We start from the raw sequence: 27,091 nt of genomic DNA on the forward strand, positions 1-27,091 counted from the left end.
TTTCTAAATATTCATTTCCTTATTTCCTCATTTGTTCTTGAGCCAGGCCTTCTACAGCTTTGCAGATTTCTTATTAATGATCACACATAAAAAGTTTGCTACAGGGAAACTCAAGCTCAGATTAGGAATGACTTTTTTTTCTCAAGAATCTGACTCTCATTCTCCTTGCTCAGTGTCTTTTGTGGGTTTTGTTTTGTTTTGTTTTTGTTTTTTATCTGCTATGTGACATTTATTAACTTGTATTCACATTCATAGAAAAAAGACTTGTCACTGTCATAATCACACTTTCAAAAAAGGGATGCTAAGGAGAGGATCTCAAGCCTGAGTTGCTAATGCCATCTAAAATTCTGTTTGATTTGTCATCTCTCTTTCTTATTTTTTTTTCTTACCTATTCACCTGTCAGTTAGCATGCTTTAAGTATAAGGGTTTCAAAAAGACCAAAAGGACAGATAAGGCAGATATAAAGTTGATGGGAGCTTACCAAAATCTGGTGAAGTCTTTGATATAAATAGAATTCTTTTTAAAAGTGGATTTAGAATTTTCAGCTTCAAAGTCTTATTACTGTATCTCTTCCATCAAAGATTTTAAAAGTAATAAATGACCTTCTGGCTCAAATAAACTTCTGGCTCAATAAATAACCTTCTTTAATATTTTATGAAGAGTACTTTACTGGGTGTAGAACAGCCCACTCATTCTATTATGTACTCAACTTCACAGAAGTATGGTTAAAAACATGGGTTTTATAGTCAGAAAGACCAGGGTTCAAGTGTATCTCTAACACTTATTATTTACATGTTTTGGAATATGTTACTTAATATTGATGAGCTTCATTTTTTAAGGTATAAAATAGGGTTATAATAATAGTAATAATAATAATAATAATATCTATTTCCTAGAGCTGTTACAAGGATTGAATTAGATAATGTATACAAAGTACTTAGCAGAGATCTTGGTTAGTACTTAGCAGAGATCTTGGTGCATAGTAAGGACAGTAAAATATTGATAAACACAAAGAAATACCTTTGAATAGTCTTTCTATACGGTTACAAAAAAGTTCCCTTATTTATTTGTTATTTAAATATATTTTATGAATGGAAGTTTTACCTTCTAGATGTAACTTCTAAAAATACTTAATAAAATATATTTTTACAATTCTTTTGGAAGACCGAATAAGCCTGTGAGAAAGTGTGAGGGAAAAAAACATGAAGAAGAGGAGCAAAGCAGAAGCATGAGATGAGGGAAGAGACTGAGCACCAAATCTGTGGGATGCTTAGGAGCAATCCCACCCCAAAGCCTGGAGCTTCCGAGCACAAGTGGGACTGGGGGCAAAACCTTGGGCCTTTGTAGAGAAGGGAGCTGGATCAAAGGTCACTCACTTATAATCAAGATTATAGAGGAAACATACTCTAATGAACAGGACAAACTAGGGGGAAAAAATAACCTTTCCACAAAAGCAGTTGTCAAGTAAGTTTTCTGTCTTCGTTGTAGATACAGGTGGGAAAAGAAAAAGTCTCCCCTAAGAATTCTTGCTCACTGGCCAGACTTCATGTGTATTAAGGGTCTAATGATTTACAATCTTTTTATGGTCCTAAAAACTGCAAACCGAAAACTATAAAGTCTGTGCAAGCTTATAATGCCCCAGGTAATGGTAGGAACAAACCTAAGTACCCCTTGAAGGAATAGATACTCATGTCCAGATTTAAAGAATTCTCAGAAAAACTTCCAACATTTACAAGTTCACGCTAAAAAGTATATGAAAATCCATAAGAAAAATAAGTCACCATGAATGAGAGTCAGAAAAAAACAAACAAAAACAGAATCAGACATGCAAAAACATAAAGCACTAGAATTTTCAAATCCAGAATACAAAATAATTATGCTAAATGTGTTTAAGGGGGGAAAATGGAACAAAATGGAGCAGGAGACTATAAAAAAGCACACAGGCAGATTTTTTAAAGAACCAAAGAGAAATTCTGGAAATGAATTACATAATCACTTAATTTTAGAACTATCTAGAATAGTCAAACAGCACACCTGAGATAAGAATTAGGAAGCTTGAAGGTATTGGATAAAATTACCCAGAATGCAGAAAACATAGAGGTGAAAGATACCTAAAGTAGATTAGTAGAAATTGAAGACCTAATGTGAAGCTATACCATTTGTATCACGTGGGCTTCTCTTCCCAGTGCTCCTCTAACTCTGGAAGCAGAGGCCAACTTCTTGCTCTCACTCAACTCTGAATTACGATCCTCTGTATAGTTTCTTAGCATTCCCGTCACCGCTGTAACTAATTCCTTGTATTAAATTCCCTCTCCTGAAAGACTTATAGTGCCGTCTCTTTTCCTGGCTGGACCCAGAATGATAAAAAACAAACAAACAAACAAACAAACAAAAAAACCATTGACTATGTTTGAATTTTCTAAGTTAAATATGCAGGTTATGCATTTAAGAGTAAACATGGGGGGGGGGGGAGTGGAAGGAGGAAAGAGAGCCCAGTCAATTTAAAAATAGACAACAGGGGCGCCTGGGTGGCGCAGTCGGTTAGGCGTCCGACTTCAGCCAGGTCACGATCTCGCGGTCCGTGAGTTCGAGCCCCGCGTCAGGCTCTGGGCTGATGGCTCAGAGCCTGGAGCCTGTTTCCGATTCTGTGTCTCCCTCTCTCTCTGCCCCTCCCCCGTTCATGCTCTGTCTCTCTCTGTCCCAAAAATAAATAAAAACGTTGAAAAAAAATTTAAAATAAAAAAAAAAATAGACAACAAAGGAAGAGGAAACTAGGAAAGAGAAAAATAAGGAAAACAAAAAGCACAAAATAAAATGGTATGGATAAATGCATATATATTAGTATTTATAATAAATTTAAATGGATTAATGAAAATAATTGAACTCTTCAGTGAAATGGCAGAAAATCCTATATGAAGTCAGTATTCAGCTATATGCAAAAAGGAAGTGATGCATAAGGGGTCCAAAGGAAGGTTGAAAATAAAAGAATAGAAATAGTTATATAAGGCAAATACCAACAATAGAAAATTGGGGTAGCTATACTAATATGACGAAAAACAGAAATTAGGGCAAAAATACTTTTGCGATGATAAAATGCTTTTGTTATGATAAAAGTTTCAGTTCACCAGAAGGATAAAACAGTTCTAAGTTCTTTTGTACCTAATAGCATAACTTCAAAAATACAAGCAAAAAATAATAGGAGAAATAGGCAAATTCACCATTATAAAAGGTGATTTTTGACACATCTCTCATAATGGATAGAACAAGAAGATTTTTAAAATAGGTAAACAATCATGAATGTCATAACCACCTTGATCTAATCGACATACATAGACCCCTAAACAACAATTAGAGAATACCCATTTTCCTCACGTGTGGGAAAACTTCTATATCATGAATTATGATCCTTCAGCAGAAGCACTGCTCTGCAGGATTCTGTGGTTTCTATCAGCTTGCTGAGTTGTTTTTGCTCCTTCACAGACTGAAATGCCAGGGGCCATCCTGGTGCAGTCTAACTTGTTCAACATGTTTCAAACCATTATGCACAATATCTGATCTCCCTTGGTCCCTGATGTTCTCACAGATGCTAAACAAAGTTTTCCTCTTCCCTTCCTTTCACAAAACTCCTCTTCAGAGAAAGCTAAAATTGCCCATTTTAAGTGGATTCCCAGGAAGTCCTAGCCAGTGTTCATCCCTCAGTCATAGCAGATGCTTCTGCAACATGTTCACTTGTTCTTAAAATCACTTAAATTCCCCACCCTGTAAGTTCAATGAAAACTCAATTAAAAGATGGTTTTCTGTTTGGTAATTTGCTTTTCGTGTTCTCTCTAAAAACTTTTATAAGCACCAAATATGTTTTTCTTTAAAAAAAAATCTCCAAATACATAATCATGTAGTACATAAAAATAGTTTTGAATGATACCAAATGTTCATATAGTATCTGAAGTTACAAGGCAGAGAAAGCCCTCCCAGGGATGATACCATCTGCCTGTGTGTATCAAGGGCCAATGGTCAAAGAGGTGGTGAAGCAGAGAGCTTATTATAAAGTAACAATGTTGAGCTTCATCTGGACCCTGTGCTCCTGGACAGTAGTGACAGCTGAGAAACCTCCCCATCCTTTTGTAACTCTTCTTTGTTTGGGATGTGACAAAATGGCTAAACAGGTAACCAGTTAACTACAAAGGACCACCATGACCTTGTAAAACCTCAAGTTTTCTCCATATTCTTTGAGACCTTTATCATAACAAATACTCTCTCTGTTGCAATGGCCTGAATAAAATCATTTCCTTAATTGTCTGGAGCCTTTTGTCTTTCGGGGTTTGGTGCCAACAACCCAGATAGTATTTGTCCTTGCCTCAGGGTCCTGTTTACTCCTACCGGGTAATGAGACCCCCCTCAGAGCCTTTGTGCTTCATTTCTATGTGGTGATCCAAGGACCCAAAAGTGAGCTCAGTTTCTGATCCTGTGTTCTGGACTCCTGTCCATTCATAGCACGATAAAGATTTGATTCAATACCTTTTGAGTACTTGCTTCATATCTGGTGCCCAATTCTTCTGGTTTCATGGTCTGATCATTTTATGATTTCTGTAAATGTATCAATGGTTTATACAGATCTTGTTTTCTCAGTTGAAAGACAGAGAACTGGTATATTGGTCTTTTCTGTTTATCTTTTTCCCTGTTTTGAGATAAAATCAGCTAAGAATTTATTACCAACTGGTAATAAAACCCAATAGAATTTAGACCACTGATATTTTATTTCTGTGTGTATGCTTGACCCATGGATCAATTTTTTGAATAAAGTTGTAAGCTGTCTACTTATGTCTGTTTGTATGTTTATATATCTGTAATTCAGAAAGGTCTTTACATCTCATTGTGTAAGTATATAATATTTTCCTGCCCTTCATGGTATTAATAAATTAGATTGTAAAATCTCTTAAGGGAGCCCTACTCTGATTGGCTTAGTGATAAAAAGCACTTATGTAAGCTGAATGTTCCATAAACTTCCAGATATTAAGGAAATTAAACCTCAAATATTTTCAATGTAAAAAAGGAGGTATCCTTATAGAAATGAACCCAGAAATGTTTTAAGAATTCAGGTGCACATAATTTAGGTAAATCCGTGGCAAGCAAGACTCGTTATTTTGATTTAATTGAAAGCAGCTACAGGGGCTTCTGGCTGGCTCAGTCGGTTAAGTGTCCGACTTCGGCTCAGGTCATGATCTCACAGTTCATGAGTTTGAGCCCCGCGTCGGGCTCTGTGCTGACAGCTCAGAGCCTGGAGCCTGCTTCAGATTCTGTGTGTGTCTCTCTCTGCTCCTCCCCTGCTCATGCTCTGTCTCTCTCTCTCTCAAAAAATAAACATTAAAAAAAAAATTTCATTAAAAGCAGCTACATATTTTCCATTAGATCAATGTTAAGTGTAATATATATGTAGACTTTTATTCTATTTAGATATATCTTTCCTAAACATACACAGGTTTGCTGAATGGAAAAGATATCACTACTTTTACTAAATGTTTAATCTTATGAGATATGTAAATATTTATGACCAAAATTGAATCATATTTTGGCAAATTTTATTCCAACAGGGTTGTGGACACTCTTGCAAAGAAAAGATGAACATCCGCCCAAAATGTGGTTCAAACTGGAGACTGATGATGCCACAGGAACACCAAGAAGGTAGGAATATTACTTACATTACGAAGCTCTCTGGAGAGAGCAGGGGAAGCCTCCCAAACAGGTCAAAAGAGGCTTGAAAGAAAACAAGAAAGGAGACCGGCATGGGTCTTTTATGTTGGTTAGGGGCGGGGCTGGAGTGAAGTTTCCTACATACAGGCAGGGACTTGGTATGATTCAAACTTACCACCAGTAGCAAAGGAGGAAGCACCTGACTTTTCTTATCAACTCTCCTAAATGTGGGACAGAAGAGGAGGAGGAGATTTAAGGCTTAAAAGCTGTCAGCAGTCAAACATGAACTTAGGCATACTCCTAACTGCAAACAGTATTAACATTTTGTAATATGTCCACTTGAAGATAATTTCTAAGATTTTTAGGTAACTTAAAATCTTGTATAGGTATCGAGTTAGTTAATCAATATTTACAAGATGCCTAGATCATTTCTATGTGAGACAGAATACTGAAACATTAATTACTAAGCATAATTTTAAATTTATATTTTTTCTCTTATTTTATGATACAGAGAGAGTATGTATTTGGGTCTGTTAAAGAAGATGTTCATTTTTTGCCACTTTGAGACATTGTACTATAAGAGATGTGTTTGTGTTAAGGAGATAAGAGTAGTTTTGCCCTAAAGTTAAATGACTGGTTGCTCCAGAATAAGAAGAGGAAAACGTAAGACAAAACCCAAATGAATATAGAAAGTTATGGAAGGTGTGCTAGAAGGGATTTGTTTTTCTTTTTGTAATGGCCAAAGCTGACTAAAGTTTGATGGGTGTATTAGTTTTCTTTTGCTGCTATAACAAATTACCACAACTAGGTACCTTAGTCCAAAAGTCCAAAATGGGTCCCACTGGGCTAAAATCAGGATAGTAGGGCTGCATTCCTGCATTCCAGGTTCTAGGAGAGAATCAATTTTCTTGCCTTTTCATGCTTGTAGAGGCTGCCTGGAATCCTTGATTCGCAGCCCCCTTGCATCTTCAAAGCCAGCAATAACTAGTTAGTCTTTTTCACATTGCATCATTCTGACACTGACTTGTCTGCCTCTCTCTTCCACATTTAAACAACCATTGTGATTACATTGGGTCCACCAGGTAATCAGGGATGACTGTTATTTTAAGGGCAGATGATTGGTAACTTTATTCCCCTCTACAATGGAACTAATTCCCTCTTGTCATGTAACAACATATTCACAAGTTTCAGGGATTAAGAAGTGAAAATCTTTGAGGGGCCAATTTTCTGCCTAATACAATGAATTTATTTATAAGATTTTCCAAAGGAGAATTCATGACAAATATTATAATGGTACAAAGATAGAATTTTGTCTTCTCAGTTAAAGTGGAAAATTTTTCTTGGATTATTAGCCTGCTCTAAGAAGTGGTTGTATAAAATTATTCTCATCTTCTGTGTCATCTGTCTATATTACTGCCCAGATCACTATCAGGACTTTAGGTTTTCTGGCAGCTGGCCCTTTCCTTCAGAATATGAAGAACCCTGTGAGCTGAAGCCCGAGGACTTAGTATAAACCTCAGAGCACTCACCACCACAGTAGACCATGCATGGGCCAGAGTTCCTTCTGGATATTAAAGGAGATGTAAAGACATCTTAGTGGATGTCTAGGCCGCTAAGTTCTCTCCCTCTTCTTTGAGACATTCATTAATGAACATTCTCTCTATTACAATAGCCTGAACAAACATTTCCTTAATTGTCTAGTACATTTTATCTTTCACAAAAGCAAAAAAACATCCTTAAATTCCCTGTTTTCCAAGCTGACTTATGCTTCACTTGGAACTCCTGCTCTTGAAGAAAAGTGTAGCTTGATCAGCTTGATCAGTCCAGAGCATGGGGTCTGGAGCAAGTCACAAATTCTGGCTCTGCCATTCATACTGTGTGACAATGGGCAGGGACTTGATCTTCCTGTGCCTCAATGTACATGTACATAAATGGAGATGATGATGATGATGATGGGGATGATGATAATGGGGATGGTGATGATGATGATGATGGGATGGTGAAGATGATGATGGTGATGATGATGGTGCTGATGAAACCTTTTTGTTACAAAAAGAGCTCAGAGTAAGTGTCTGGTTCAGATTGCTGTACATGCATCTGCTCTTATTATTTGAGGAACAACTAAGGCTCACCAAGTGCTAATATTCTGAGGAAAGTTTATTTTCCATTCCATTCTTCTCAACTGAAATTTTATGCTCACCTTTTAACTTCCACGCTTACACGGCACATAGATTGTAGGAGCACAATAAATACTGAGTGAATCAATGGAGGATGAGTGAATGGGTGGATTTTTGGAGGAAGGAAGGAAATATGGGTGAGGAGGCAAGTATTAGTAGAAGCAAAAGATGACTGATTTTCATCACCTGTAGTATTTCTTTACAGTTAAAAGAACAATTTGAATTCTAAGCTCTGTCTCAAAGATGTTTCATTAATTCTCAGAAATAAAATTAAATACATTTCATTTAGGGAGTGGGTGCTACACAGGCAGCTGATATGATTAAGAACATTGACTCCATGTTCTGGGGTCAAGGCATGTGAGGCAGTGTGTCCTATCTTCAGTTAATGACGACTATCTCTGGAAACCTGGTTTCTTTCCTTAGGGAAACAGTATAAATTAAGGTCTACCCAGATTGAAATGCATCACTGTTCAACTGAGTACAGAAACTTGAATTCATACTTTGATTTGTCAGGAAGACAGAAATGCTTTCAACATACAATCAGCCCCGTCATTCTTCACACCAAACGGAAATACACAGCCTGATCCAGGCACCTAATGTGGGAAATCTTTTTAAACTTTAAAACAGACAACAGAACTGTATGTCATTTTTTAAAATTAAGCTGTAATGTGATATTCAGTTTATGTTCTGAAACAATCAATATTTCAGGCAACCAGCCATAACTCTTGCTATCTACTGCCCTCCAGTGGATTTCTGTCAGATATAACCTCTGAAAATTATTTTAAATAACCTATACATAAGCTTTCCTTTCCAATGTGATGTTAAATCTTCAACATAAACTTTAAAAATTCACTTGTAAATACTCAATAATAATCCTCAAGACTTTTTTGTAAATTACCTTGTCTTTAAATGACCTGATGTCAAGGTAAAGTTCCCATTTATTTCCCCCAGAGCTTGGCTCTCCCTCAGGAGTTTTCCGTAGTGTTGGTTTATTTCCGTTTTGGCCGATGTCATTAGGCCCTGAACCTGTTACTACTTCTAACTAAATTCACTCTGGGCAAAAGGAATGGCTTGATACTTGTCAGAAGAAGCTCAAATAGCTCCTGTAGACACTGCCTTGACACTGCTGCAAGCAACCATTTCCTCTCATTTTACAAACAGAAGTCACAAATCAGTGATACCCATTGAGAGTAAAACTGAGGTGCTCCCACTCCTGGTGACCCCTGCATGTAGCAAGTTCTGATAACAGGAAGCTGGCTTCCAGTGTGCTGAGGTTTGACTTATTCCATCAGAATGTGGTTTGATGAAGTGTTAGCTGTCTTTTGGTGGCTACTCAATTTCTCACTGCCTCTGTTTTAGTAACATTTTTGTTGTTTTAAAATAATACACCTCATGGGGCACCTAGGTGGCTCAGTCAAGCATCTGACTCTTGATTTCGGCTCAGGTCCTGAGCCCCACGGCAGCATGGAACCTGCTTGGGATTCTCTCTCTCCCTCTCTGTCTGCCTCTCTCCCACTCTTGCACTCTCTCTCTCTCTCAAAAAAAAAAAAAGTTAAAATAAATACATACATACATAAATGAATAAATAAATAAGATAATATACCTCATAATAAGGGCTGTTCCTCATAAGGTACATTGGTATAATTGTCTTCCTCAGTTTTCTTTGGTAAACATAGAACGAACATTATGCAAAAAATTGGGAATTTAATGCATGAGATTTTCTCAGGGCAGGAAACTATGGTGAATACCAACTAAATAACAGGACTCTCACAGGTAACTAATTACATGGAAAAGATAATGACCAGGAAGACATTTCTGGAAGAAAATTACTGGTTTTTCCCTTTAAAGTAAGCATGACTAAAGCTAAGCTCAATTTAGTCCTCTAAATATACACATAAAATATGAAATCATTCAGCAGAAACTAGCCTCCTTCTAGCTGGGGTTTTAGAAGTGGGGTTCTAAAATACTGCTCCACCAGTAATTTACCACCAGATTGATGAACACTGAAAATATGTTTTCAGTCTAATGAAATTTTGAGATAACACAGCACTTCAAGTCATGCTATTTGGGTTCATTAGAATGCATTTTCTTCTATATTCTATTTGCTTATCAAAACACTCCCTCAATACCCACAAAAGTGAATATAGGAAATTGTCTATTTAGCTTATAATAATAATAGCCTCAGTTACATTTTAGATATGCTGCAACTGAACTTTGAGATAAATCTCTTTACAGAATGCTTTAACAAAAAAGACAGATTAAGAGGAGCTCTTGAAAGTGACTGATTAAATTGGACTCTAGTCTAATTTTATATATTCAACATGTATTTCCTTATTCACTCTCTTGCTCTAAAAATATTCATTGAGCATCTACTATATACCAGAATGTAAAATATAGAGGGTTCAAACATGATCAAGAAGGTCCTGCTGAGAAGTTCAACATTTAGTGGGCAAGACAGATGGGTAAATAGGTAATTAAAATACACCATAGTTAAGTGTTATAATAGAGAGTGGTAGGGATTATTATGGAAACATATAACTCCAAGTGGGGACATTGCAGAGAAGGGGCATTATTTGCATTTTTTAAAATAAGTGAGTTTATTGGGTACACAGTCTGCAGTGAGCCCACTCCAAATGCAAATATAGCCAGGTGCCAAAAGGCTGGCTTGTATGAGAAATTGCAGATAGTTCCATTTGGCCTGAGCAAGGACAATCTGGCGGGAAAAGGGGGGTCTGCTGGGTGGGTGGTGGCCTTATATGTTTCAACAGGTGCTTTGGAAAGTTTATGGAAACAGTTGAAGAATGCTATGATCAGATTTAAATTTTAGAAAGTGTACTCTGATGGAGGAAAAAATTGTGAGAGACATTTCATTAGCAGCAGGAGGTATTGGAGGTATTCCAAATATGAGATGATGAGAAACACAAAACCAAAAAGACATAAATCCAATCGAATACATCTTAAGAAACTTACATTATTTTCCATATTTATAAATTCTGTAAAGTGAGTGTTTTATAAATCATGCCAAATCATTTCTCAGGTAAAAAATGTATACAAGTAAATTTCTAACCAGAAATATAACCACATATTTTTAATATAAGCAGGTGTTGTTCATATTTACTTATTTTTTCTTTTTCATAGGGTATCATTCTGTACACCTACTTGTTTCTGCTTATGTGTCTTATTTGCCAAATATAGAATCAGATCCGAATTTTGCCTTCCCCAAGTATATCCCAGCCCTTTCTAGGTTATTTGAGTTATTTAAAAGTCTTATTCATGGGCCAAAAGAAATCTCTGAAATAAGAGCAGCAGGGGAAAGAATTGGTAGGAAAAAATGACAAGAGACAATGATAGACACTTAGGATAATACACTGGCCCTCCACAATGACTAAAGACAATCTAGATCACAGTGCACTGATCCTTAATGAGACAGAGCTAATCTAAGAATCATTTATAAAGGCACCTCAATCCTGGGCCAAAAATAATAAGATAAGAGCCCAATTTCAATGCTTAAATGAAATCATATTGCAGGGGGGAAAAGCCAAAACTCTTTATGACAACTGAACTCCATTTCAGTAGGCAAAAATTAAACAAGAGTGCTTAGTTTGGAGGGCGGCGGCGGGGGGGCGGGGGAAGCAAACTTGGGTGTGTTGTCATGACCTACATGCACTTGAGCGTCCACTCCAGACGGGATGAAGAAGTCTCTTGATGCAAACCCTCTAGGTGCCAAGGTCTGCACAGCCACCTGCTGGCTGTGGGTCCTTGGACACATTACTTAGCCTGTCGAGGCCTCGTTTCTTCATCTATAAAAGGGTTTCATGGGACTATTGACATGTTTAGGCCAGGTTCCAGGGGGAAGTCTGAAACACAGTCTCAGGCTGTTTACCGAGGAGATTCTGAGTGTATTTCCTCCAGTGTGAGGTGAAGCCCCTGCCTGTGTTCAGCCTCATCCCCCTATGGGTGACTGCTCATACACACATTTCCACACTGTAGACACCATGCACCCAGGCTAAATCTTTGCAGAGAAGAGCAATGTTTCCCAAAGAATTAAAATCTACGAGAACGGCACTCTGGCTGAAACAAAAGGAATTCACATTGCAAAGTAAACCTCTAGGTTTTTAGTCTTTTTTTTTTTCAATATATGAAGTTTATTGTCAAATTGGTTTCCATACAACACCCAGTGCTCATCTCAAAAGGTGCCCTCCTCAATACCCATCACCCACCCTCCCCTCCCTCCCACCCCTCATCAACCCTCAGTTTGTTCTCAGTTTTTCGGAGTCTCTTATGCTTTGGCTCTCTTCCACTCTAACCTCTTTCTTTTTTCCTTCCCCTCCCCCATGGGTTTCTGTTAGTTTCTCAGGATCCACATAAGAGTGAAACCATATGGTATCTGTCTTTCTCTGTATGGCTTATTTCACTGAGCATAACACTCTCCAGTTCCATCCATGTTGCTACAAAGGGCCATATTTCATTCTTTCTCATTGCCACGTAGTACTCCATTGTATATATAAACGACAATTTCTTTATCCATTCATTAGTTGATGGACATTTAGGCTCTTTCCATAACAAATAATCCAGTGAAGAAATGGGCAGAAAACATGAATAGACACTTCTCTAAAGAAGACATCCAGATGGCCAACAGGCACATGAAAAGATGCTCAACGTTGCTCCTCATCAGGGAAATACAAATCAAAACCACACTCAGATATCACCTCACACCAGTCAGAGTGGCCAGAATGAACAAATCAGGAGACTATAGATGCTGGCGAGGATGTGGAGAAACGGGAACCCTCTTGCACTGTTGGTGGGAATGCAAACTGGTGCAGCCACTCTGGAAAACAGTGTGGAGGTTCCTCAAAAAATTAAAAATAGACCTACCCTATGACCCAGCAATAGCGCTGCTAGGAATTTCCCCAAGAAATACAGGAGTACTGATGCATAGGGGCACTTGTACCCCAATGTTTATAGCAGCACTCTCAACAATAGGTTTTTAGTCTTTAAACATCTGCATCCCACTCACAATTTTCCTTAAGAATCATAGTGTGGATTATTAATGTTTGGGTAAATAAAGAATCTATTTATTGTTGTTCATGAAAATAAAAGCCCAATCCAAATTCAAGTTTTTCTCTTTTGCTAGATAGAAACGGTTTGCATGCACATTTGAAGCCAGAGTTTGCCCTAACTTCTAGCATTAACAAAATGTTATGTTCATTTAGTTTATTGATTGATTTTAGGAACTGAGTTTTAATTTGGACCTCTTGCTACAAATATGAATTTCATCCTTTTTTTGCTTGCTTTTAAATTTGGACTGCTAATTTTAACTTCTTTTTAAAACTTGCAAACTACAAAGCCACATCTGATGGCCAATTTAATGTAAGAAGGGTCTAGGCTCCACTATTAGAGGTTATCTTTTTCTTCTTATTTGCCAATTTGAAAACATCTTGAGCTTTTCTTTTATTGACACATCTTCTCTATCATTACTTCTTCTGGGTGAATAATTGAACGTCCAGAGCTAAAAGATGGGATAAAGAGAAAGTTATGTATCAAGTAAACATGGAGATTTTTAAGTTTTTTTTTTAATATTTATCAGCACTCTCAGTTTCTAAAACAGATTTTTAGATAAAATATGTGGAATTTAAAGCAAAAAATTAAGATGACTTGTGTGGCCTAAGACACAGCTGAGGGATTCTAAACCACCCCCCACCATGTCAGAATGTCATCTGCTATCAGCTATTAGTTCTTCAGCTATTGCTTCACGTGTTGAGGACAAAGAAATGACCCCTGAGCCCACTTGAAAAGTGTTGAGCCATGCAGGAAGCAGGGGAAGACATTTAAATATCTTTTGTGGCTTTTGCCATTTCTCTAGGCAAAGGACTTCAAACTGCTCCATGTGGTATAATCAACTACAAAAATAGAAAATTCTCAGAGAGGTATTAGATATTTCTCTTTTTGCCCTCATCAAGAACAATAGTGTTAATAATTATAATCTAGGGTCCACTAAATTTTATGAAACGTTGTAATAATCTCAGTAAGCAGGCCAAATGACCCTTGCCTAGTTGCTTATCCTTATAATTACATGCTGATTTTGCCTGAAAAATAGAAATTATTAGCTTCCAGCAAATCTCACCAGGTGCCACTTCTGTATATGGGGAATCACTGCCAACAGGGTGTGAGTTTATGGATATAAGGAAATATCTTCTATCCCAAATACCTCTGCTACGCTTTTCTCAGGGATTTGGGTTTCACGTCTTTGAGATAAAGGGTTCCTTCATCTGCAAAGTGGGAGTAATAATAGCTCTGTACCAACAGGACAGTGAAATGAGATACACGTGGAGGAGCCGAAACCTAATGACCTGGGCACTGCCATGGGAAGAAGGAAACCTAAATAGGAATGTGGGCAAATATTGAAGACAAGCTTGCTCGCTACACAATTTTTCCAAGGGCAAATCCACTTCAATTCCCATGATTTACCTCTTCTCTTCTGACTTATTGAAGTCACAATTGTGGGATCTAAAAGGTCTCCTTGGAGAAGTTACCAGGCCATTCAACCAAACTGACAATGTTCTACTGATCAGGTCTACTGCTAAGTCTATAATTCATTGCTTGAAAGGAATAATTAGAACAGTTTTATAGCCACCAGCATCATTGGACATTTCCGTGTTCTGCAAAAGCAAACATGCCACCTGAAATTGCCATAGACTTGGAGAGCGTATAACACCCAAATAAGATTCCAAAATGTCATTACTTATTCCTGTTTTTCTGCAAAGAAAAATATGATCAAAAAGTCATTTTATAAGGACAATGACACTTTCTCTTAGTATTTGGTGTAGGATCTATTTCACATTGAAACTTGATTCAGAGACAAATAGTACTTCCTAAAATGTTCAAGTAACATAATTCCAAAGTATTACATTTACAACCAAAATCTGGAATAATATTGTCTCTGGGGGATAAAAGACCATAAGATGATAAACTGGAGGATGCCAATATTAATGTGTATTATTACCATACATGTACCAAGTGTTTAGCCTATGTCATATCATCTATGGCAGAGGCTTCAGTCATCTCCTATATGCATGATACCTTTCTTACACATATTAGTAAGAGTTAAACATGTTTTCAAGTTTTCATTTTAATTCCAGTTAGTTAACATACAGTGTGGCAAGATTTCAATATTTTTTATGGCTGAATAATATTCTATTGTATATGTATGTATATATATAGTATTTCCTCTTTATCCATTCCTCAATCAGTGGACATTGGTCTGCTTCCATATCTTAGCTTTTGTAAATAATGCTGCTATAAATATAGGAGTACATGTATCCCTTTGAATTAGTGTTTTTGTATTCTTTGGGTAAACAATAGAATGATTGCTGGAACATAGGGTAGTTCTCTTTTTAACTTTTTGAGGAAACTCAAAAAACATACGATTTTAGAAAGTGACTGTACCACTTTCTATTCCCACCAACAGGGTAGGAAGCTTCCTTTTTCTCCACATCCTCTCCAACACCTGTTTTATCTTGTGTTGTTGATTTTAGCCATCTAACAGATGTGAAGTGATCTTATTATAGTTTTGGTTTGCATTTCGCTGATGGTAAATGATGATGAATATCTCTCCATGTGTCTGTTGGCCATCTAAATGTATTATTTAGAGAAATGTCTGTGGATAGCTTCTGCCCATTTTTTAATTGGATGATTTGTTTTTTGGGTGTTGACTTTTATATGTTCTTTATATATTTTGGGTACTAATCCTTTATCAGATATGTCATTTGCAAATATGTCCTCCTAATCCATAGGCAGCCTTTTAGTTTTGTTGATTGTTTCCTTCACTGTGCAGAAGCCTTCTATTTTGATATAGTCCCAATAGTTTATTTTTGCTTCTGTTTCCCTTGCCTCAGGAGACATATCTAGAAAAAAGTTGGTATGGCCGATGTCAAAGCGTTTACTGCCCATATGTACCGGAGGATTTTTATGGCTTCAGGTCTCACATATAAGCCTTTAATCCATTTTGAATGTATTTTTGTGTATGGCATCAGAAAGTGGTCCAGCTTCTTTCTTTTACATGTTGCTGTCCAGTTTTCCCGATACCATTTCTTTAATAGACTTTGTTTTCCCACTGGATTTTCTTTCTGCTTTGTTGAAGATTAATTGACCATATAGTTGTTGGTTTATTTGTGGGTTTTCTATTCTGCTTTGGTGATCTAGGTGTCTATTTATGTGCCAGTATCAGAGTGGTTCGATTACTACAGCTTTGTAATATAACTTGAAGTTCGTAATTGTAATGCCTCCAGCTTTGCTTTTCTTTTTCAAGATTGCTTTGCCTATTTGGGGTCTTTGTGGTTCCATACAAATTCTAGAATTATTTGCTCTAATTCTGTGGAAAATACTGTTTGTATATTGATAGGAATTGCATTAAATATGTAGATTGCTTTGGGTAGTATAGACATTTTAACAATATTTGTTCTTCTGTTCAATGAGCATGGAATATCTTTCCATCTCTTTGTGTCACCTTCAGTTTCTTTCATCAGTGTTCATAGTTTTCAGAGTACAAGTCTTTCACCTCTTTGGTTAGGTTTATTCCTAAGTATCATATTGTTTTTGGTGCAGTTATAAATGGGATTGTTTTCTTAATTTCTCTTTCTGCTGCTTCATTATTAGGGTATAGAAATGCAACAGATTTCTGCATGTTGATTTTATATTCTGCAATTCTACTAAATTTGTTTATCATTTCAATAAGTTTTTTTGGTAGAGTTTTTGGGGTTTTCCGTATAGAGTATATGTCATCTGCAAATAGTGAAAGTTTTACTTCTTCCTTACTGATTTGGATGTCTTTTATTTATTTTTGTTGTCTGATTGCTGTGGCTAGGACTTTCAGTACTGTGTTGAATACAAGTGGTGAGAATGGATATCTTTGTCTTGTTTCTGACCTTAGGGGAAAGCTCTATGTTTTTCCCCTTTGAGTATGATGTTAGCTGTGGGTTTTTCATATATGCCTTTTATTGTGTTGAAGTATGTTCCTTCTACACCTACTTTGATGAGGGTGTTTATCATGAATGGATGTTGTACTTTGTCAAATGCTTTCTCTATTGAAATGATCACATGGTTCTTATCCTTTCTCTTGTTGATGTGATGTGTCATGTGGATTGATTTGCAAATATTGAACCATTCTTGTATCCTGGCAATAAATCCCATTTGATAATGGTGAATTATTTTTTAATATACCGTTGGATTTGGTTTGCTAGTATTTTGTTGAGGATTTTTACATCTATGTTCATCAGGGATATTGGCTTGTTGTTTTCTTTTTTTGTGGTGTCTTTATCTGGTTTTGGTATCAGAATAATAATGAACTCATAACATGAATTTGGAAGTTTTCCTTCCTTTTCTCCTTTTTGAGTAGTTTGAGAAGAATAGGTATTAATTCTTCTTTAAATGTGTGGTAGAATTTGCCCATAAATCTATCTGGTCCTGGACTTTTGTGTTTTGGGAGTTTTTAAATTACTGATTCTATTTCTTTGGTGGTTATTGATCTGTTCAAATTTTATATTTCTTCCTGCTTCAGTTTGGTAGTTTCTAGGAATTTATCCATTTCTTCTAGGTTGTCCAACTTGTTGGCATATAGTTTTGAGTAATATTCTCTTATGATTGTATTCCTGTGGTGTTGGTTGTTATTTCACCTATCTCATTTGTGATTTTATTTGAGTCATTTCTTTTTTTTTTTTCATGTTAGTCTGGCTAGAGGTTTATCAGATACACTGATTTTTTTTAAGAACCAGCTCCTGGTTTAATTGATCTATTCTATTGTTTTTTAAGTGTCTGTATCATTTACTTCTGCTCTTATCTTTATTATTTCCTTCCTTCTGCTGGTTTTAGGTTTTATTTGTTATTCTTTTTACAGCTACTTTAGGTGTAAGGTTAGGTTGTTTATTTGAGATTTTTCTTACTTCTTGAGGTAGACCTGTATTGCTATGTACTTCCCGTCTTAGAACCACTTTTCTGCATCCCAGAGGTTTTCGACTATTGTATAGTTCATTTTCACTTATTTCCATATATTTTTTATTTCTTCTTTGATTTCCTGGTTGACCTATTCATTATTTAGTAGGATGTTCTTTAACCTCCATGTATTTCTGGCCTTTCCAGATTTCTTCTTGTGGTTGGCTTCTAGTTTCATAGTGTTGTGGTCAAAAAAGATGCATGGTTTGATTTCAATCTTCTTGAATTTGTTGAGGTTTGTTTTGTGGGCTAATATGTGATTTATTCTGAAGAATGTTCTGTATGCACCTGAAAAAGAATGTGTATTCTGCTGTTTTAGGACGAAATGTTTTAGATGGATGAATATATTAAATCCATCTGTTCTATTATGCCATTCAAAGCCATTGTTTCCTTATTGATTTTCTGTTTAGATGACCTGGCCATTGATGTACGTGGGGTGTGAAAGTCCCCTACTATTATTTTATTATTATCAAATAGTTTCTTTATGTTTGTTATTAACTGTTTTATGGATTTGGATGCTTCTCTGTTGGATACATAAATACAATAAAGCCTTGTATTGTGAATAACTTGTTCTGCAAGTGTTCCATAAGACAAGCAAACGTTTCTAATAAATCTGAACTTGATAAACCAGTGATGTCTTGCAATATGAGTAGTACATGATGCCTAATGTTACATGATCACAACTGACCCAATGGTTGTTAAAATTCGCTTTGATATGTGAGTGCTTTTTACGAGCATATTTCCAGAACAAATTATGCTCTCAAACCAAGGTTTTACTGTATTTACAATTGTATTATCTTCTTGTTGGACTGTTCTCTTAATGATTATATAGTGTCCTTCTTTGTCTCTTGTTATGTAGTCTTTGTTTTAAAGTTGATTTTGTCTGATATAAGTATTGTTACTCCAGCTCTCTTTTGACATCCATTTGCATGGCAGATGTTTCTTTGTCCTCTCACTTTCAATCTGTAGGTGTCTTCAAGTCTAAAAATGAGTCTCATGTAGACAGCATATAGATGAGTCTTGTTTTTTTTATCCATTATGTCACCCTATGTCTTTTGATAGAGCATTTAGTGCATTTACATTCAAGGTAATTATTCATAGATATGTATTTAGTGCCATTTTATTATTTGTTTTGGGTTGTTTCTGAATATTTTCTCTGATCATTTCTTGTTTTCTCTCTCTAGTGTTTGTGGATTTGATTTTCTTTGGTGATATGTTTGGCTTTCTTTCTCTTTCTTCTTTGTTAGTAGTTGTTTATATATGTGGTTATCATTAGGTTTGTATCTATTCTCTTCTGCATATAGCAGTCTATAAAGTTGATGGTTGATTAAGTTTGAACCCATTCTTTTCTCCTCTCCTCCCCATATTTTAAGTATATGCTATTATATTTTATATCCTTTTTGTGAGTTTCTTGACTGATTTTTTATAGAAATATTTTTGTTACTGCTTTTGTGTTTTCTGCCTCTATAATGTCTCTTTTGGTGTCTCTTTTCCACTCAATGAGTCCCCTTTAATATTTCTTGCAAGGATGGTTTAGTGGTCATGAACCTCTTTTGTTTTTGTTTGTCTGGGAAACTCTTTATCTCTATTTCTCCTCTGAATGGTAGCTTTGCTGGATAGAGAATTTGGGGCTGCAGATTTCTCCCATTCAGCATTTTGAATATATCATGCCACCCCATCTGACTTTCAAAGTTTCTGTTGAAAAATATCCTGCTAGCCTTATGGGTTCTCCCTTGTAAGTTAATGTGTTCTTTTGTCTTGTTGCTTTTAAAATACATTCTTTATCACTATTTGTTGACAATTTAATTACAATATGTCCTGGGATGGGTCTGCTTTTGCTGATTTTGACAGGAGTTCTTTGTGCCTCCTGGATCTGGATATCTGTTTCCTTCCCCAGATTAGGGAAGTTTTCAGCTATTCTTTCCTTTTTTAAAATTTTTATTTACTTATGGAGAGAGAGAGAGAGAGAGAGAGAGGGAGAGAGAGCGAGGAGGGGTAGAGAGAGAAGGAGAGAGAATCCCAAGCAGGTTCCATGCTTATCACAGAGCCCAGCCCAAAACTTGATCTCATGATTGTGAGATCTTGACCTAAGCTGATATCAAGAGTTGGACGCTTAACCAACTGAGCCACCCAGGCTCTCCTATTGTTTCTTCAAATAAGTTTTCTGCCCCCTTTTCTCTCTCCTCTTCTGGGACTCCTATAATACAAACGGTATTGCATTTGATGAAGTCACTGAGTTCTCTAAGTCTGTTTTCATTTTGTGTAATTCTTTTCTCTCTCTCTCTCTCTCTCTCTTTTGTTCAGTTTGATTACTTTCCATTACTCTGTCTTCTAGTTCACTAATTCATTCCTCCCCTTCTCCCAACCTGCTGTTCATTCCATCAAGCATGACTCTCATTTTATTTCTCATTTTATTGAGCCCTTTATCTCTTCTATGTTTTTCCTATCTCAATGTGTTAAGGATCCCACTCATGTCTTCCACTTTTGTCTCAAGTCCAGTGAATATCCTTTCAATTATTGCTTTAAATTCTCTGTTGCATATGTTACTTAAATCTGTTTCACTTAGACCTCTGGCCATGGCCTTGTCCTGTTCTTTCATTTGGGATAAATTTCTCTGTCTTCTCATTTTGTCTGCCTCTTTGTCTCTGTTTCTGTGTGGTAAGAAAATCATCTCTGTCTTCTGCTCTTGAAAGTAGTGGCTTTATGAAGAAAAGGTCCTGGAGTGCCCTGCAGTTCAGTGTCCCCTGTGCACCAGAACCTGGCACTTCAAGAGAGTATCCTGTGTGTGTTGCTTACATCTTGTGTTGTGTCTGAGTCACTTTTCCTTTCAGTGCAGTCATGTGCACTGACTCTCTGCCTGATGTGGGTTGTGCTTGCTTTCTGTGGTGTTAGTGTGACCCAGGGAGGACAGCTCTGAGGGGGGGCATGCCCTCTGAGGAACTTGAGAGGGGTGGCAGTGTTAGCAAAATTTACTTTGGGACACTAGCCCTATACTGGATCCCCCAAAGCACTGTGACAGCTCAGGGCTGTGTGCCAGGGCAGCCAGGGGCACGAGGCTGGGTGCAGCACATGGCAGTGACGGGGGGCATGTGGCTGAGTGCAGGGCATGGCAGTGGCTGTGTACCCAGTGGCTGTGTGGAGTGTGCATGCAACTTTAACAAAATTTGCCGTGAGCCCTAGGCCAAGGATAGCAGGCTTGGAAAAGGTGAGTTCTCAGGATAACTTGTGGGCATGGTATGCTGCTAGCAAGTTAGGTAGCAAGTATCTGTGCATCCTTGCCTTCCACAAGTTGCTCTGTGTTTCTGCTGGGAGGTGGGGGAGGAAAATGGAAACTGCCAGCTCCCTCATTTTTGGAGAAGTCTCCCAATATACTTCAAAATCAGTATGAACAGGTCTGTCTCCCATTTGCCCCTGGTGTTGTGTAAACTACCACTTTTATCACTCACTAGCTATCACTGGTGAGTGATTTTTATCACTGCCAGCCACCACTCACCCTCCTGGCTTGTCCAGTGCTGAGTCAGCTGACTTTTAAAGTTCCAGGTTCCACGTCCCACTGTTTTTAAAAACTGGTAAACTCTGGTAATTCAACCCTCTGGTTTTTAAAGCCAAATGTTAATGGAGATTAGTCTTTCCAGTGTGAGTTCCCTGGTGCCAGGGCTCATTTCTCTGCCCTTTCCACCTATGCAGCTCCCTCCCTCCTGTAGGCAGCCTCCTGCCTTTCTGACTGTCCTAACCTTTCAGATGAAGCTTATTCTCTATGTTTATTTGTGGGGTTTGTTTTGCTAGTCTTCAGATTACTCTCCAGCTTATTGACTTGGATGTTGGTGGTATCTAGTTGTAAACATGGGACAGGGTGAGTTCAGGGTCCTCCTACTTCACCATCTTCCCAAGTCTCAAGTTAAAAATATTAACTGACATCATCACTGCCCAGCTGAATGTTACAATTTTAAGACTACTTTTGTAGTAAAGGTGTGACAATATGTCTAATTTCCAGACAAGAAGGAAGGAATCCCTCTTCCAGCTTCCAGGTCTTGTCCTTAAAGGAAAAACCACACAGACTATTTCCCCTTCACCCAGCTCCCACTGCTAGGATGTGGAAATAGCCATCTTAAAACACAACTAGCCACTAAATGTTGATAATTGTTAAGCAACAGAAGAGGAGCCTGGATTCTGAGGATCATACAGCTACCATCCCAAGCATGAACTGTGTATTGGGACTTCTGCATTACAGAGAAAAAAACCTTCCATCTTGTTTAATTGACTGTCATTAGCACCAAACCAACTCCCTAACAGATCATTACATCTTCACAACAATCTTAAATAGAAAGTGTTATTATTTTCATCTTACAAATGAGGAAATTGAAGAGAGAAAAAAACAACAACTTGGTAGTTTCCAGAACCAGTAAGTGGCAAACCTCAGCTTAAAACTCAAATCCAACTTTCTACTGTATTACTGAAACTCTTACTGTGCTGAAACAGTTTTATGCTAGATCTGACTTTTTATGACTTTGGAACAGTCGTACTTATCCCATTGCAGCCTCAGTTTTTGTTGTCTGTAAAGCCTAGTGCAGGAAACAAACCACTCTAAGTATTTAAACAGAATAAGATTAATACAGAAATTTTCATCTTTACAATACTCTGAAAGTTCTGGATGAGCTTCCACTGGATTTTAGGTTTTAAGGGCATACCACCTTAGATGTGGCCAGGAAATAGCTGCTTTTACTATTAAGGCTGCTTCTACACATACACTGCCTCACAGGTATGATTCAGAGGGCAAACTCCACCCAGAACCTTAGCTGCAGAGGAATCTGGGAAATCTAGCTTTTCCTTTTCAGCTCCTCCATATAGGAGGAAATGTAGAAGGAAATGAAAATGAATCACAGAGAAAATTAGAAGAAGTAATCTCTAAGAATCCCGGCCCCACTTCTTACTTACTGTATGTGTGTCTTTTGGTAAATTATTTAACCTATTTGTGCCTCAATTTCCTCATCTAAATATGAGGATAATAATGGTACTTACTACATGTATTGTTGTGAAGATTAAATTAGCCTAAAAATATGTAAAATATTTAGACAGTGACTGGCACATGGTATTATATGTGTTATCTATTATAATTGTTATCATTATCATTAAATCTCTTCTAATTCTAAAATTCTCCAATATTTGTTTCTTAGTGAGTCCAAAAGTTGAAGAACATAGGTGACCAACTTCAAATTCAAACACCTTGAGCTGAGAAGTATAGAATTTTAGAGACACATGTACCCTCAATTTAAGAAATTTCAAGAACATTCACCCAGCATTCTCTCACATTAGCTGCATGAAGAACCTTTGACTTGTTGGAGCAAATCTGTGACATATCTCTTCTGCTGAGATTTCTGGTCAATTTTTATTTTATTATTTTTTAAATATAATTAATTGTCAAATTGGCTTACATACAACACTGAGTGCTCATCCCAACAAGTGCCTTCCTCAATGCCCATCACCCATTTTCCCCTCTCCCTGCCGTCCACCCTCAGTTTGTTCTCCGTTATTTAAGAGTCTCTTGTGGTTTGCTTCCCTCCCTCTCTGTTTGTAACTATTTTCTCCCTTCCCTTCCCCCATGGACTTCTGTTGAATTTCTGAAGATCCACATATGAGTGAAAACATGATAGCTGTCCTCTGACTGACTTATTTCACTCAGTATAATACCTTCCATGTTGCTGCAAATGGCATGATATCATTCTTTCTCATTGCCACGTAGTATTCCATTGTATATATAAACCACATCTTCTTTATCCATTCATCAGTTGATGGGCATTTAGGCTCTTTCCATAATTTAGCTATTGTTGAAAGCACTGCTATAAACGTTGGGGTACATGTGCCTCTATGAATCGGCACTCCTGTATCAGTTGGATAAATTCCTAGTAGTGTTATTGCTGGGTCATAGGGTAGATCTATTTTTAATTTTTTGAGAAACCTCCATACTGTTTTCCAGAGAGACTGCATCTGGTCAATTTTTAAATAATACTATGGAAGAGCATGATGTTTTTCCTGAAGTAAATATTCTCTCTCTATGTCTCCTAGTGATAGGTACCTGTTCTTTGGCTAAATATATGCTAATCAGAGCAAATATGGCATTTCAACATCCTTGCAGCTAGGGCAAGCACGTGACTAAGTTCTGTCCTATGGTCATGAACAGAAGTGGAACCTCATTTTCCCTTAAACAGAAAGCTATACCTTCTCCTTACTCCTACCCTTTTTTCTGTCTGTGTTATGCTGCTTTCCCCTAAACCTGCCTTATAAAAGGTGATTGTTAAACATGCAGGAATTTTGCAAGACAGTTGTTAAACTGATGGTAGTTTTATCAGCCATGGTAGAAGTATTTATAACATGGAAATCCATAAATATTACAAATCAGAGCCAATATCCCCCAACTGGGGACTTTTTTTTTAGAGAGTCATTTTACCAACACACCATTGTCCCTGTTCTCCTAGAATCAGGATATGTGAGTAAGATCTGTGGGCCCATATGATAAGGGCAGGTCCTGGAGATGGCAAGGCAAGGAATCTGAGTTCCTAATGCAGAATGAAGCCATTGTGTCAGCTTAGACTCTTTATGTGTGAGATAAACATTTGTATCTAGCTCAGTGATTCTCAGCAGGGGACAACTTTACCCACCACACCCCAGCCCCCAGAGGACATTTAGAAATGTAAGGAGACATTTTTGGTTTCATTAATTTGGAGAGTGTGGCTGTTTCTGGCATCTGTGGGTAGAGCCCTGTGATGCTGCTAAACATCCTACAATACACCAGACAGCTCCCACTTCCAAGAATTACATGATCCAAGATGTCAACAGTACCAAGGCTGAGAAATCCCGATATAGTTTAAGCCATTATTTTGTTGGGTTTTTATTACAGCCAGAAAACCTGTAGCCTAACACTAATATAAATATACAACTGAAATCTCCAGTATTCTTTTATATAAATACAAATGCACACATATACCTGCATGTACATGCATATATGTACATGCAGTTATATAATAATAACTGTTATTTAAAATAAAGTTTGAAGGAAACCTATCATATAATGGGTTTCTTAGCGTTTTTCTACTTTTGAGCATTTATTCTTTGAAATCTCTGAACACTGTTCTGGGCAATGGAAGAGGTAATTTACCAAATGGCTAGAGAGGTCTAAAAGAGTTAATGCTTCTTCAGAAAATGAGTAACTCACTCCTACCTAGAATCTTATATTGGGAGCAAGAGGTGAGGGTGTTAATATTTCCCCTACAAGAAAGTGGTAAACCTGAGTGCTGTCTGTAATTTCCTCCTGAAATCACACCAAGGATGTTATTGAATTTGACCAATAGAGTTCCTCTGATCACAGAGAAGTAAAAATGGATTCTGAAGACATGTCCACTGGGGAAATAAAAATGTTGACAAAGATAAAGAAATAGAAATTCAAGCTGTCCATGAATGTTCTGTTGAAATAAAACTGAAAATGCATATGCTGTTAGACCAGAGTGAACTTGAGAATGAAAAAGCAATAAATACTTCCCAGTCTTTATGTAAGGGAAAAATGAACAGAGTTCTGATCACTCCAAGGCAAATAGACTTTTTAACAATTAAGTATTACCAGAAGTTTATCTCATTTATATAATGTGAATAGTATATCTATAATATGAATTATATAGATGTGTCTGTATGTGTATGTGTGCATATAAACTAAACTGATGAGTTCTAGAATTTTAAACATAATTATAATAAACATCAATTTAACTTGATTTTATCTCTCATATTTTACCTGATTAATGAATCATACTTCTGAAAATAATAGTAACTTTTTCCATCATTCCAGACATACCCTGTGGTTTCTACCCCTTAACACTGTCTGATTTTTTTCTTTCTACCTTTCTTTCTCTCTAAAATTCATCCTGGTCTGTGATTTCTTCTATCTCTCACCTTCTTGAGCAAAATTACCTGGTGCTCTAAATTGTCAAGTACACTATCTCCAAAAATTGTCTAATATTCATCATCATTATTATTTATAATCAAAGCACTTCCTTCCCAGCCCCTCAATTCAAATCTTTTACTGATTTATCAAGTTTAAAAGCTATTATTAATCTAATCACCACCAGACATATATTTATTGAATAGCTTTTATGTGCTAATGCTCTGGAGGAGACACAAATGAATCAGACAAGTCCTCCTCTAAAGAGGCTTATAATCTATTAAGGGAGTTCAGACATTTTAAAGAAATTATATTTCATTTACTTCATGCTTGAAGAGGAAGTTGTTATGGCTCAGTAAATCATCATAATACTAAAGTGACACATAGTACTTTGTGTTCATATATTCTTTTTTTTTTTTAATGTTTATTTATTTGGGGAGAGAGAGAGAGAGAGACTGAGGGAAGGGCAGAGAGAGAGGAAGACAGAGAATCCCAAGCAGGCTCCACGCTGTTAGCACAGAGCCCAACGTGGGACTACAAACTGTGAGATCATGACCTGAGCCAAAATCAAGAGTCAGAGGCTTAACCAACTGAGCCATCCAGGCACCTCTGTGTTCATATATTCTTGAATTTTTATGCTAAATAATTAAATATCTTTTGGATAATGCTTGCTTTTTCAAAAAAGGTAAATATTTAATTTTGAAGAATCTCTAATTCCTCTTCATAATTTTCTATACAGTAATTATTACTATTGGTTTCCCTGCATGTACACAAATTCAGCCTTATAAATGTTAACATGTATGTGCAAAGTATGAACAGAACTGTAGCCTGCATTCCACTCCTGACTCAGGGGTTGCAAACTGGCACCCAAGTCACTTCTAACCCCAGGTGTGCTTGGTTGAGCACATACTATCATGTTTTTTAAAAAGCATTATTATTTTTCATACTTCAGGCAATTTTTTTTTTAAAGTTTTTATTTTATTTTTGGGACAGAGAGAGACAGAGCATGAACGGGGGAGGGGCAGAGAGAGAGGGAGACACAGAATCAGAAACAGGCTCCAGGCTCTGAGCCATCAGCCCAGAGCCCGACGCGGGGCTCGAACTCACGGACCGCGAGATCGTGACCTGGCTGAAGTCGGACGCTTAAACGACTGCGCCGCCCAGGCGCCCCCATACTTCAGGCAATTTATCATGCACATTATTATTTCCATACTTTTTCTTTTGTTGTTCCTCTGATCTTCAGATTTAGGCCATTACCCCCACTTGGCCCTTTGAGATATGCAAATTCTGCCTATTCTTTTAAACCTGGGG

The 27,091-nt window shown here is 37.1% G+C and overlaps 1 protein-coding gene across 2 annotated transcripts in view; it reads left to right on the forward strand.

Annotated features, from left to right (window-relative positions):
- The window catches only part of CPA6 (carboxypeptidase A6), a 522,469-nt gene that overhangs the window by 130,529 nt on the left and 364,849 nt on the right, over positions 1-27,091 (forward strand). For both annotated transcript variants that reach the window (XM_045455003.1, XM_045455001.1), the window contains one exon: positions 5,590-5,680. In XM_045455003.1, the coding sequence (XP_045310959.1) occupies positions 5,634-5,680 (47 nt within the window). In that variant the 5' untranslated portion in view covers positions 5,590-5,633. The remainder of the gene's footprint in view (positions 1-5,589; positions 5,681-27,091) is intronic.

Source organism: Leopardus geoffroyi, chromosome C3 (genome assembly GCF_018350155.1).
Source record: "Leopardus geoffroyi isolate Oge1 chromosome C3, O.geoffroyi_Oge1_pat1.0, whole genome shotgun sequence".
In the NCBI taxonomy this organism is placed as follows: domain Eukaryota; kingdom Metazoa; phylum Chordata; class Mammalia; order Carnivora; family Felidae; genus Leopardus; species Leopardus geoffroyi.